General features: G+C 50.3%; 1 protein-coding gene across 5 annotated transcripts in view; it reads left to right on the plus strand.

Annotated features, from left to right (window-relative positions):
* Positions 1 to 5,982: 5,982 nt before the first annotated feature.
* WWC1 (WW and C2 domain containing 1) overlaps positions 5,983 to 14,549 on the plus strand; it is a 173,385-nt gene continuing 164,818 nt past the window's right edge. For 4 of the 5 annotated variants that reach the window (XM_031666591.1, XM_031666592.1, XM_031666593.1 and 1 more), the window contains exon 1: positions 5,983 to 6,601. In XM_031666591.1, coding sequence (XP_031522451.1) covers positions 6,483 to 6,601 — 119 coding nt within the window. In that variant the 5' untranslated portion in view covers positions 5,983 to 6,482. The remainder of the gene's footprint in view (positions 6,602 to 14,549) is intronic. The other variant, XM_031666595.1, reaches the window with a different exon arrangement.

Raw genomic sequence — 14,549 nt, forward strand, 5'->3', positions numbered from 1 at the left:
TACCAGAGCTGAGCAGGGAAGGGGACCTATATTTAACAGAGCTTCTGCATTTCAGAAGCTGAGCTAAGCACTTCACTTGTATCATCTCATATAGTTGTCACAAGTCAATAGTGAGGCAGCATCGTTGCTCTCATTTTTCTTAAGATGTTGGTGCTGTCGTGTTACAGGTGAGGAAACTGAGGCTCAGAGAGATGCAGTCTCATGCCAACAGTCACACACTGACCAAGATGCAGAGCCAAGTTTCAGATCTGGATTGTTTTTTCCGCCCATGTATTTTCTACTACTCCGCCCAGCCACCCTGTTGAGGCAGGTTGTTGTGTAAACCCAACCCTATACCCTTCTTGCCAGGTGATTTGTAAAATTCACTCCATTTGCTTATCTTTGCAGTGGTGAAGTTCTGAGAATGAGGTGTGAGACTACGTACAGTGGACAGGTAAAGTGCATTTCATTCCATGCATCTCCAAGCAGTTGGGCTAGAGTTTAATTTAAGCGCCTGGGTACCATGGCGATGCAAGCTCTATAAATACCGAGAGAGAGGCTTCTTTCAGCCAGTCTGCTGGTGACTGCGCTTGTACCCCCATCCCCGTTTCCCACCAGGGCTCCACTTCTGCTGTTGAGTAGAGGAACAGAGGAAAGCACTGCTTTGCAAGAACTCCCGCCCTCTGCTCATGGACTTGCTCTCTCCTCTCCACACCCCCACCCTTGAAACTGAGATTTCATCACCACCGCCTCCTTTGGTGCATAATTCATTTCCTCTTCAATGAAAGACACAACAGCTCCCAGTACCCACAGAATCCCTTGACAAGAGAGTCGGAAATAGGATGCACTCAACCTCTCCTGCCAGCTTCAGCCTCTCACAGAGGAGAAATCAGCTCAGTTAAGAGTTCGAGACCAGCCTGGCCAACATGGTGAAACCTCAACTCTACTAAAAATACAAAAATTAGCTGGGCGTGGTGGCGGGCACCTGTAATCCCAGCTACTTGGGAGGCTGAGGCAGGAGAATCGCTTGAATCCGGGAGGTAGAGGTTGCAGTGAGCCGAGCTCGCACCACTGCACTCTAGCCTGAGTGAGAGAGTGATACTCTGTCTCAAAAAACAAACAAACAACAACAACAACAAACAAAGAAAAAAAAAAAAAAAGAACCAGCAAGGAAACAAGTGGGAAAGAAAGGCAACAAAGGGAGAAAAGTGCCCCTCTTTCCACAGAGACAGCTGAGCCTGTGAAACCCCCTGACACCAATCCCCTTGGGGGTCTTGTGGACAGCACTGGGCAGGCGATGGAGGATCAGGGCACTATCTCTTCCGCTTAGAATTGAGAACCCCCACTTCAACTCTGTCCTCTCATTGTCAGCTCAGTGAGAGGTTTGACCAGTTTTAGTGTGCCCTCATCAACCTCCATGGCCTCCTCCATCTGCTCCAAATAGACACATAACTCAAATATAAGTAGGAGTGTAAGGAGAGTCTCCTGGCCACCCCCCCTCCTTTCCCAACCCGACCATGGCCCTGAAGTCTCTCCTTCATAGGCATTCTAAAGCCCACACTGGGAGTCAGAAGCAAAAACCCACTAGAAGCAGCTAAGTTGATATCTGCGTGACTACAGAAAAGTCACTCTGCCTCTCTGAATCTCAGTTTGCTCATCTATGAAATGGAACCAGCAGGAACCAGGGCAGTAAATCATTATTCATACAAACTCCATTTCTCTGTCTGTACAATGAGTAGGCTGTGCAAGACTTGTTTCAGTTCATTTCGGAGCACTGAATTAAGCATGGAGGACCTAGAGGTAAATAAAAAACCATCTCTTCTGCCTCGGCTCTCATGTTACCAAGGTTTCTTCCACCCCCATCTTCTCTGGCTTAAGACGTGTTTTCCCATCATTGGAAAAAACAGTCCACAGCACATTTATGAACCTCAAATAATGCATGACTCAAGAAAGGGTACATTATTGGCTCCATCATAGAACATAACTGTGCATTCCCCAGGATGTGTGGGAGGGACGGCATGAGGTAGGGAGATACAGTTATGGAGCAGGAGGCAAAATCTCAGCAGAGGTTCTCAAAGCCTCCATTTCCCCTGAAGAATACAGATGCTAACAGGAAACTCGACTGCTGACATATTTGTTCCTTCTTTTTTACATTTAATTTCTCCTCTTTACCATCTTCATGGAATATGTGACTCTAGCTCTCTGAAACACTCCAAAACACGTTTGGAAAATGGCCTTTCTTCCTTGCAGTTGCAGTGGAGAAAAGGGTTTAAGCGGGCATCGTTTTTAAAAACAAGACAGCCTGTCCCAGCCTCAGGTGATTCCTTTGGGTCACCGGGATGTGGCCTTTGTCATTAGAAAGGCTTGGCCTGTGGTCACCTCTGCACTGCCCAAGCCTGTCTCCTTCAACTCCACACACAGGCAGTCAGACACAGCCCCAGGAGGATGGCCAGGAGAGACCTGGGCTTCTCGTCTTCAGTTCGGATCCCTACAGTTCAGTCACCTGTAGAATAACATCCAATTCAGCCTATCACGTGGCTGAGCCGGTTTTACCTTTAATCTCTTCCACGTTTGCCCTCAGCCTCGCAGAATGTCCAGGATGATTCACGCGCCATCACATGGGGCAGGCAGTCATCTGTTTTATTACCTCACCCTGCTTGCAGCTTCTTCGAGATAACCTGGGATTCTTTCGCTGGGGGTGGATGGGAGGTAAAAAGAGCGAACAGACCAAGGTCTTAATTCAGGAGTCAATTCCTGCTCTGGTCTCTCTTTCCTGCTTCCCAGGCCAGGTCAAAAGGTCCAAAGCAGCAAGCCATTTGGAAAATGCCAGGGTTTGGGCGGCCGGACTAAAACGAAAGCAGGACTTGGCAGTCTAAAAGGTGTTTTCTCTTCACAATCAATGCCAACCAATAAAAAGGCTTGGTTGAAAAATAAGGCCAAAAAAAAAAAAAAAAAAAAAAACAATTAGGAGGACTGTTGCAAGCAACCAGGCATAATTTTCAGGAGGGGAAAGGACGTGGATTTGTGTTTTGAACAGAAAATACTTCAACTGGTCCACATTTCATAGAGGTGCGTCTGCTGCCAGGCACGGTGCTCCGAATGCACCGCACTGCAGCCCGAGATGAAGGCGTGCTGCTGAGTGCCAAGCCCTCACATTTCTCCTCCTGCTTTGCCCTAACCACAAGCCCAAAGGAGTCCATATTGTTATGTGATTTTTTTTTTCAAATCAAAGACTGAGACTTCAGTGAAGCAAGCTGCCCAAGGTCACACAGCTAGAAAACCGGGCGGGCTTGGGACCCAAACAGCCTGATTCTACAGCTCTTGCTTCTCAGCCAAAAAACTATGAAGCAAACATCAACAGAGACGAACATTTGTCAGTATCAGTCATGTTCCACATCCCAACCACGGGGAGGTTCTGGGGCTACAGAGTGATTTAAAAGAGAAAGAAAGTCTCCAATCTGGGTGACAGAGCGAGACTCCGTCTCAAAAATAGAAAGAAAGAAAGTCAGCCAGGCACGCTGGCTCACGTCTGTAAGCCCAGCACTTTGGGAGGCTGAGGTGGGCGGATCACCTGAGGTCAGGAGTTTGAGACCAGCCTGGCCAACATGGCAAAACCCCAGCTCTACTAAAAAATACAAAAATTAGCTGGGCGTGGTGGCACAGGCCTGAAATCCCAGCTACTCTGGCGGCTGAGGCAGGAAAATCGCTTGAATCTGGGAGGCAGAGGTTGTAGTGAGCTGAGATCGTGCCACTGCACTCCATCCAGCCTGGGAGACGGGGGGAGACTCCATCTCAAAAAAGAAAGTATAGGTTAATGACTGAGAACACTGCACTGGAGTCAGACCTGGTCTGTTTTATGAGCTCTGTATCCCGGGCCAACAACAAAGCATCTTGAAGCCTCATCTGTAAAATGGGTATAATAAATAGCCTTCCCTACACCAGAGGGTTGTTATGAAAATTGAGATCATGTATTCAAAGAACCTAGCACCAGGTTGGCTTTGCTTTGGGGCTACTGCTCTAATCCATAGTGGGTTTTTTGTTTGTTTGTTTGTTTGTTTTTGAGACGGAGTCGCGCTGTGTCGCCCAGGCTGGAGTACAGTGGCCAGATCTCAGCTCACTGCAAGCTCCGCCTCCCGGGTTTACGCCATTCTCCTGCCTCAGCCTCCCGAGCAGCTGGGACTACAGGCGCCCGCCACCTTGCCCCGCTAGTTTTTTGTATTTTTTAGTAGAGACGGGGTTTCACCGTGTTAGCCAGGATGGTGTCGATCTCCTGACCTTGTGATCCACCCGTCTCGGCCTCCCAAAGTGCTGGGGTTACAGGCTTGAGCCACTGCGCCCGGCCCCATAGTGGGTTTTTATGTAGTGAAGGCTTGACCCACACAGAGGAAGTGTAGAGGGCTGTGGGAATTCCCCCAAAAAGGAATGGGGAATTCCATCTTTTGGGTGTTGAGGGCCAGTCTAAGGCTGGTGTCCCTGGACTCTGGTGCCTGGTATTTATGGAATGAAGGACGGCCAAGCACTGAGCCCCTGGGCCTGGCCTCAGGGAAGGAATTAACTATGCAGAAGGCATTTGCAGGCGAGGCTCACTCTGGTGGGTCTTTTCTGTCAAGAAGAGATGAGACCACAAACATGATTCCCTCTCTTGCTCGGCAACACCCTGGTCCATACAGCACAAGGTGCTGGCTCTTCTGGAAGACTGTGGGCCTCAGGCAAGAGAAGACACCGAACTGGGCTTCCTTCGACCAATTCAGCTTCCTGCCATATGCCTAGGACAAAAAAGGGTTAAATTCCCACTCAGTACACAGACATAAGAGGAGATGGGGAAGTGAACAGCCAGCTGATCATTCACTCAATCATGCTAGCTTGCTTTTTGTATTTAATGCTACATTTTAAATTAATTAATTTACTTGAGACAGAGTCTCGCTCTGTTGCCCAGGCTGGAGTGCAGATCTTGGCTCACTGCAACCTCAACCTCCCAGGTTGAAGTAATTCTCGTGCCTCAGCCTCCCGAGTAGCTGGGACTACGGGTTCCTGCCACCACGCCCAACTAATTTTTTAATTATTATTTTTTAGTAGAGATAGGGCTCACTATGTTGGCCAGGCTGGTCTCAAATCCTGACCTCAGATAATCTGCCTGCCTCACCCTCTGCCTGTTGGGATTACAGGCGTGAGCCACCACGCCCAGCTAATTCTACATTTTTAATTTCTCAAGAAACTGATTATTTTATTCTCTTGAACATTTTTCAAGATGGAATTTTGCTTTGCTTACTTTTTTCGTTTTCATAACCCTACTTCTCCCAAATCCATAACACACCTACCTCAAGTTATCACAGGAAAGAACGCCTGTTCTGAAGCTGCTAGCCACAGCCTGTCACAAGTAAGTCCTCAATTTAGCTAACAATAACAATGGCATTACTATTACTTTTACAAAGTGTTTTCCTTGACACCCTCTGGAAGTCCGCCCAGGAAAGCGGATCCACAGCGCTCCTAATTTTAGGGGCCCTGAGGGGAGCCAGCTACATTTCCAAATGGTGGGGAGGGGTGGAGGGTGGGCGAAACGTCGTAGGGAGAGTTGAATAGAAGGAGACAGATGGTGCGTGTGTTGGGGGAAGGGACCAGAGATCCTGGAAAACTTATGTTTCCCAATTCGCAAGAATGTTTCCATTTAACCACTTCTTGCCTGACTCCTGATTCTACACCACAGAAAAGCAGGGAGTTTTAAGATCTGGGGCCACCTGTGCCAAGAGCCTGGCTACTCCGGGTGGAGAGAGACAGGAGCATTTTAACTAGAGGCAGAGCGGTTTTCGGCCCAGCCCCCTAGGTCTGGGACGCAGGTGAGGGGCGGTCTCTTCTTCCCCTGGCAGGGGCAGCGTAGGGGTGGCCGGCGGCTGGGACTGTCCCACGAGGGGGCGCGTCTCGGGCCCTAGGACCCGCCCTCGTGGCGCTGCGCGCTGGGAGGGGACCCGGGAACCCAGGCGGCCGGCGCTCCACCTCCCGTTTCCGGGGCAGCGCGGCTACCTGCACCGCCCGAGCCGCACCTGGCGGAGGCAGAAGTCAGAAACCTAGCGAGCTCAGAGCGGCGTAGCGGAGAGGAGGGACGGCACCCGGCTGCAGGGAGGAGAGGGAGGCGGCAGCGGCAGCGGCGGCGTGGAGGGCGCAGCGCGCCGCGCGGCGGAGGAGGGCAGACGGCGGCGGCGGCGCTCGGCTCGCTCTGCCCGGCCGGCTGGGCGCGCACCCGGGCTCGCACCGCGCCGCTGCGGACGCACATGGCAGCGTGAGAGGCCGGCGGCGGGAGGAGCGGGCGGCGCCGGGTCGGGGACGCAGGGCCGCATGGACAGCGGCGCCACCCCGGCCGGCCCCCACTAGGGCCCCCAATCCGCGGGCGCCACCCCCCGGATCATGGTGCCTCGGCGGCCGCCCGGGCTAAGAGCGGCCGGCTGGAGCCGCTGAGCCCCCGCTGCGGTCGGGAGCTGCATGGGGGAGCGCCGGCAGCGCTCGGGAAGATGCCCCGGCCGGAGCTGCCCCTGCCGGAGGGCTGGGAGGAGGCGCGCGACTTCGACGGCAAGGTCTACTACATAGACCACACGAACCGCACCACCAGCTGGATCGACCCGCGGGACAGGTAGGACCCCGGGGCCCTCCTCCGTGCCCCCACTCCCCCGCCCGGGCCCCCACCTGCCTCTGCAGCCGCCGGCTGGGACTGGGCGGGGGCGGGGGAGCTCTGCGTGCCTCTTGAGCTCTCTTCAGTTCGCCACCTCCTGCTCCCCGCAACCTTCTGGAGCGCTGCTCCCGCCTCAGTGGGCAACTGAGAGGAGGAGCCTGCCAGGGAGCTGGCCCAGGCTGCCCCACCACCATCCCCAGTTGGAGGACTTAGGCCCCAGCCGGCACCTGCCAGGAGTTTTGACCTTAAGCTCTAGCCCCGCCCGCCCCCTTTGGGAAGAGAGGTCGGGCGGGGGCGGGGGTTGGGGGAGCGACCTAACCGGGTGAAGCCGGGTCTTCCCGGGGAAGCTTCCACCCAGCGTGGGGGTGGGCGGATGGGGATGGGGAGGTGTCCGGTTTGGAGGGGGTGGCCAGGACCCCAGGATTCCGTGAGAGACCACTGGAGAGAGGGCACTTGGCTCAGGGGAAGGCATCCTGGGGTGTGCTTTTTGACAGGTGCCTTGGAAGCTGCTGAGAACAGCACAGGGGCAGCCAGGGGGCCGTGGAACCCGAGGGTGGGGAGGAAGTGAAGAAGCGGGGGAGGGCAGATGAGGGAGACTGGTTATCCAAGAATCTGGCAGCAACTTGGAAGCTGTTAGGATGGAGATGGAGGTGAGAGGCCCCGGAAAGCCCTGCCCCTCGCCTCTTTCTCCTCCCTTTCTTCCCTGGTCGGGGGAGGGGGCGGCGAGGCTCCTCAGCCCTGCAACAGCGGGACCTGACCTTGGTGGGTACCAGGCCGCTGTAGGTTGAGATGATGTGCAGAGGCAGGTGGAGCCTGAGATGGCTCGGTGTGGCTCTTACCTCTCCAGACTTTCTCCTGGTTGGTTGGCATTTCTTTGCTCACATGCTACACGTACAGATACATACACCCTCTCCATGTGTGTCCTGGAGTCCCCGGACCACGGTGTTGCTGACACGGTCTGTGGGCAGTGTCTTGGGGAATGTGGACTTTAAACGTGTCTGTGACCTTGGGGGTCAGGTCCCTGTAAAGCAACCAAGGTGAATTTCTTGGACTCTTCATCTTGTGTGGTTGGGGTGGAGGTGTCCCAGAAGTGTATGTAGCAAGATGTGAGTTAAAAAAAGAAAATAAGCAGAAAGAAAATGAGAGTTGAGATTCTCGGTATCTTCTGGGAGCACTTACATTCGTTCTGTCTTTCATTCATTCATTCATTCATTCATTCAGCACTTCCTGGATGTCTCCTCTACACTCAGCACCATGCTGAATGTCTCATGAATGTAATCTGGAAGGTAAATATTTAGTGCTAGAGAGCATCTCTTAGGTAAGCTACCTCAACCTCTGAGCCTCAGTTTCCCTGTTTGTCAGATGTGGGAGGCCCACCATTTCCCTGAATTTAAAAGGTTTGCTTGGAAGGGAATATTGGGTTGCTTAAAAGTTGGAAGGGATGTAGATCAGAGCCCAACTCCCATTTGAAACATAAGAGAAAATTTGAAGCCCAGAGGTGTGATTTGCTCAAATATTTTTATTTTTCTGCCATTCTGCATACCAGTTCTTCACCAGCTCTGAAGTGCTAACCTTCAAACTTGTCACCCTGACACGCTGCTTCCCTACCCCTACTCAGGTCAGTTGCCGGCTCTGTTACTGTGTTGGTGCACTTGGCAGCATCTTTTCTCTTGTCCTTTTCTCAGAGCAGACACAAGTTCAGGCGTATGTGACCTGCCCCACTTTAGGTCCCTGTAGTTTACTGAGGCCTGTGTGCTGTTAGCAATTGGACGTCCTGTTGGAGGGAAAGGACCGCCCCTGCCAACACTGATAATCATGCATCTGGGGACTTCTAATACAGCAATAGGAGACTCCTCTCAACAGTAATTCTTTACCCTTGGAAAAGGGCAAGCAAGTAGCTTCTATGAAGAACTGATTGGCTAGAGCACAATCTCCCAAATTTTAGTGTTACATGGACCACCTCCATGATTTTTTTTGCTATATCCACCTGTGCTATTGCTTACTTACTCCTTGACTTTAGATCAACTCACTTTAAAAATTTGTGTACTATTTTCACAAATGGGAAACTAGCTATATCTATTGTCATAAAGGGGAAACAAAAAAGATAGGCAAAAACAAAAACAAAAAAACAGTGTTAGTATATTTTAGCTAGGTACTGTGGCCAGCCTAAGGCCCCAATGCCTTGCTTGCCCAGCCTTTGTTTTTAAGCAGATTGACAAGCTGTGGAGAGGAGGCAGAAACACAGTGGCACTTAGGTGAGCAGCTCACCTTCTTCATCTTGTGTCACTGGTTTTTTTGTTTGTTTGCTTTTGTTTTTTAGTTTGTTTGTTTTTGTTTTTTGGAGACAGAGTCTCTCTCTGTTGCCCAGGCTGGAGTGCAGTGGCAAGATCTTGACTCACTGCAACCTCCGCCTCCTGGGTTCAAGCAATTCTCCTGCCTCAACCTCCCCAGTAGCTGGGACTACTGGCGCACGCCACCACGTCCAGGCAATTTTTTGTATTTTAGTAGAGACAGGGTTTCACCGTGTTGCCCAGGCTGGTCTTGAACTCCTGAGCTCAGGCAATCCGCCCACCTCAGCCTCCCAAAGTGCTAGGATTACAGGTGTGAGCCACCACACTTGGCCTTGTGTCACTGGTTTCAAAGCTTCATCTCTGTACCTCCTTGTCATCCCACCTGCACTGGGCTGGTGTTGGGCCCCTGAACTTGGGATCCTGAGGGGGGTCTCAGGTCAACTCTGGGGGTCACTATTGTGCTCGTTTTGGAAAAACAACGTACGGCTTTGCACGTTTTGGAAAAGGGCTAATTGGAGGATATCCACTTGTGGTTTTCTGGAATTTCCCTCTGGCATACCCCATTTTTGCCTTTTAGTCCTGTCTGTGTGGCCTTGGGCAAATCGCTTGACCTCTCTGAGGTTTGAGTGCTTGAGAAGTGGGTTGGTTAGATGGTCTTCATGGGCCTGCCAGCTCTTAGATATTATTTCAAACCTTTCTGCCTCTCTTACGTCTCCAGACTCCATGAGAGGAGAAGGGGGAACAGGGATTGGCTATGAGAAAAAGGAAGAAGAAATTTAACAAAGCTGAAAAGAACCAAACTTATTTTGGGGGTGGTGGGTTGGGGAGAAAAAATTCTGCCAAGGTAGTTATATCCCTGCAATTAATTAATGCTGTGAGACAAAAAATTGCACTAAAAATTCCACTCCGTGTGTGTGTATGCGTGCGTGTTTATTTGCCTTGGATTTTTCCTTACCTGAATCATGGAGATGCCCACCCATTCCCTTGAATTTAAAAGAAGTAAGTCAAATGGTCCTGCGGTCAGAAAAGTGATTTCTTAGCCACCAAGGACAAAATAGCGTCTCTGGTTACCAACCCTAAAGAATGTCTTGGCACATTCCTCCCTCTGGGGCTGAGCTGTTTTGTGTGCTGGCCGGCCAGGAGCTGCTGGGGGTAGGGAATCCAGTTTTCAGCTTCCCCTTTCACCAGGGGGTTGGAAGAGCAGCCAAGCAGCCAGCCTTGCCAACTCTCTCCCCTTCTCACCCAGGGGAAGACTGGGAGGCCGAAATTCCTGAGGATGGTTGTCCCAACAACCGGAGAGGGTCCAGTGGACAGCTTGGGTCCTGCCCACTGGGCCAAAGGCTCCAGCAGCACCACAGGCTTTTCCTGAGTCAAGGCCAGACTGGGAAGGTGACAGGCCCTTCCGGAATCAGGTGCTGTGGATCAGGTCTGAACAGCACCTTGGAGCCATGCTCCTTTTGCGGAGTAACTCCGGGTGCTTTTGTGAGCTCCCAGAAAAGGGGCCAGTGTCCTGTGTATTTCACTTCGTGGTATGCAAAACAAATGCACCGATTGTTCTCGGAGGAAGAATAGATCTTTGGGGCTGGCCCTCCCAGAGAAGGTTCCTGCAGCCTGATTCCTTCTTTTTGTGCGGTTTGTATTCAGACCTTCTTATAGGAACCACCTGGGAATTCTGGGCAGTTTCTGGGACTGTGTGATAAATACCAGAGGCACACATGGCTGGAGAGGCCATGCTGAGAGGATCCAGCAATTTCTCCCACGACTTGAGGATCTTTTGCTAACCCTGTTATTTGAGAAATAATATATATGGTAGGAAGTCAGGTCTACAGCAGTCAAAAAGTCTTAACCCCTGTCAGGTCACAGACCCTTATGAGACTGATAAAGGTTCAGAACTCTTCCTAGAGAAAAGGTTTTTAAATAATTTCAGGGACCTCCTGGACCCCAGGTTCATAACTCCTGCCATAGATAAGCTTGGAAATTGCTTGCCACCATCAAAAGCCCTCCTATTTAGCTAGGTAGCAAATAATGATTGGGTATTTACTATATTCAGGCAGTCTGCTGACAGCTTTATGTGGGCTATCTCTTTAAATCCTCCTAACAACCCTGGGACTAGGTACAACTATTACCTACCTGAATTACCCAATGCTCAGGGAGGCTTGGTAAAGCCCCTCGACCTTTGTGGAGCTGAGATGTGAATACTAGGCAGGCTCACACCAGAACACACATTACTAACCACTGTCTCATTTTACTTCCTGCTGGGTTACCTGCAGAATCAAGACCGCTGCTCCAGTGCCTAAGGAATTTGGCCTTGGGAAATGGAGCTAAGACAGGCATGATTTCACTTACTTGTGACCATTCTGGTGTGGCCAGGTCATGGGCACCTAGAGGGCAAATGTGGGTAAGTGAGTCTTTGGCTCCTGGAATCTTGGATCTGCCACTTGCTACCTGAGTTACCTTGGTAATTGACATAATCTCCCTGAACCTTGGGTTTGTCTTCTAATGAATGGGGAGATGTCCATTAACCATCAAGGGTAGTTATGGGTGATAAGTAAGTGAAGGTAGGTAGGGCAGCAAGCATTAAGTCTGACGTGCAGGGGACACTCAGGAATGCCAGTTCCTTTAACTTTTACTAGAAAGTACGTGTGAAACACCAGCATCAAATGGAGCCTGCATATCTACCCAATTTTGCAGCTGGAGTGGACCTTTCTGTTCGTGACATCCAGGCCTCTCATTTCACTGATGAAATTGAGAGCCAGCCAGGTGCGGTGGCTCACAACTATAATCCCAGCACTTTGGAAGGCTGAGGCGGGCAGATCACCTGAGGTAGGGAGTTTCGAGACCAGCCTGACCAATACAGAGAAACCCAGTCTCTACTAAAAGTACAAAATTAGCCAGGCGTGGTGGTGCATGCCTATAATCCCAGCTACTTGGGAGGCTGAGGCAGGAGAATCACTTGAACCTGGGAGGCGGAGGTTGCAGTGAGCCGAGATCGTGCTATTGCACTCTAGCCTGGGCAGCAAGAGCAAAACTCCATCTCAAAAAAAAAAAAAAAAAAAGGAAAGAAATTGAGAACCAGAGACAAGTGACTTGCCCAAGGTCACACAGAAAATAAATGCCAACCTTGAGTCTAGTAAAAGTTTCTTTTTCTCTTTCTCTTACACACATTTTTTACTAAAAATTAGATCTATGTCCTTCTCATCAATGATAATCACACATATTTTATGTGTATGGCTGCCTTATTCTCCATAATCCGTTTTGATTGTATAGACCAGGAAGTTGTATTCATGGTGTGTCACAATCATTTGTGAGTTGTGTCATAGGAATTTGCTATATGTCAAATGATTACAGTTCCAGTGATTGCAAGTAAATTCCTATTTTTATAGTCAATTAAAATGGATTTAGAGTTATTGTCAGTCTAATGTCATATTCCAACAAGCTTTTTTTTTTTTTTTTTTTTTTGAGACTGAGTCTTGCTCAGTCACTCAGGTTGGAGTGCAGTGGTGCAATCTCAGCTCTTTGCAACCTCTACTTCCCAGGTTCAAGCAATTCTCGTGCCTCAGCCTCCCAAGTAGCTAGGATTACAGGTGCATGCCACCTCGCCCGGCTAATTTTTGTATTTTTAGTAGAGATAGGGTTTCACCATGTTGGCCAGGCTCGTCTCGAACTCCTGACCTCAAATTATCCGCCTGCCTCAGCCTCCCAAAGTGCTAGGATTACAGGCATGAGCCACTGTGCCCCACCCAACAAGGTTTCTTAAATGAGAGTTAAAACCAGTCTGCCAGGGAAATTACCCAGAACCTCTCTATTCTCCATGCTTCTGCTCTTAATGATCCACTAATACCTGTAGACATATAATACTAATACTTATATACAAGTTATTAGAGGGCTTTTTATCTCTTTCCAAGGCTTGAGTTTAAGATCTATGTATTCCATGGGAGTCTACCATGCTTGGGAACATCCTATGTCAATTATTAAGAAAGAAATGAGGTTTAAAAACACTAGGATTGATAATAGGGAGAAGTAAGAGATTTGGTAACCCAGAGAGGAATAAAATAATAGTCAATACCAACATCTATTGAGTGTTTACTCTCTGCTGCCCACTGAGCTAAGCATTCTGTATTGTGACCTCATTTTATCTTTTCAACAGCCATATGGGGTAAGTACGTCAGATGAGGGAGCTGAAATTTAGAAAGGTTAAGTAACCAGCCAGGCGCGGTGGCTCACTCTTGTAATTCTAGGACTTTGGGAGGCTGAGGTGGGTGGATCACCTGAGGTCAGGAGTTCAAGACCAGCCTGGCCAACATGGTGAAACCCCGTCTCTACTAAAAATACAAAATATTAGCCGGGCGTGGTGGCACATGCCTGTAATCCGGCTACTCAGGAGGCTGAGACAGGAGAATCACTTGAACTCGGGAGGCGGAGGTTGCAGTGAGCTGAGATCGCACCACTGCACTCTAGCCTGGGCCACAAGGGTGAAACGCTGTCTCAAAAAAACAAACAAAAAAAAAGTGTTAAGTAACTTGCTCAAGATCACCAACAGGTGTTGCATCCAGGACTGGAGCCCACCTAGCTGGATACTGGCATCTACACTCATACTAGTTGTAGCCTGGTCTGGCTCTGTCCTGGCTTATTAATCCATCTCAGGGCCCCAGAGTGCCCTGTTGACAGCTGGGCTTGAGAGTTACCATTTGTTCTTAAAACGGGTGAACCTGATGTGGATCTCAGGGAGAGACTTTGCTAGGGAGCCTTAACCAGAGAAGCCAGTGAGATCCTCATGGCAGCTTGGGAGCTTAGGAGTTTGGTATAAACTCCACCTTCTGGGAGCAGCTGGCTAACCAGAGCTTTGGGGATGGGAGAAGAGAGATGTAGGCAGAGGGACTCTGAAGGATGCAGTGTGTATAGGGAGTTCACAGTCCTTTCCAAGTCGCTTGGGTAAATGCTCCCAACAGCCAGGGAATGAGTAGCCAAGGCCATTCCTCTCTGTCGCCATCCCTCCCCCTCCCGGGGAGAGGGCTTAGCCAAACTGACCCAATTTTCCAATTCCCTGGGGTCCCAGATTGCTGTGAGAAAAACACTGCCCTTTTGAAGGGAAGAGAATCAGGTTGCCTTAGTTACCTGGAAGGTTGGCATGCCAAGTTCAGGTGCACATAAGGAGAAACAAGGCTAGAATAGGGGAGTCAAAGGTGGCCACTGTCTTGCTGCACGGTTCCCTCAGTGACAGAAGGCTTGATCAGGCTTCAGTGGCATTTGCAGGGAATGCCGACCTAATGTCAGGCGGCTGTCCATGACGTGTATCAGGAGCTCTCTCCAGTCACATGTAGTGCTAGGTGATGAGGCTCTGCAGCCTCCGGTTCAGCAAGGGGCCCTGGATAAGAGGAATCCACTTCACTTGGAGAAGTGGCCTGGTGACATCCCTGTCACCAGCTCCTGGCTACTTGCTACGGGAAGCACTTCCACTTGGACAGAGCTGAGGGCTGGATCTGGGCAAAAAACTCCCGTCTTGCCTCTCCCAGCATGGAGATGGCCAGCCAGCTGCATACCTTTAGGTAGAACAGCGAAAGGCTCAGTTGCTGCTGCCTCGAATTGGTTTCAGAGTGAGATAAAGAAAGAGAAAACTA

This window comes from Papio anubis, chromosome 5 (assembly GCF_008728515.1).
Source record: "Papio anubis isolate 15944 chromosome 5, Panubis1.0, whole genome shotgun sequence".
NCBI lineage: Eukaryota > Metazoa > Chordata > Mammalia > Primates > Cercopithecidae > Papio > Papio anubis.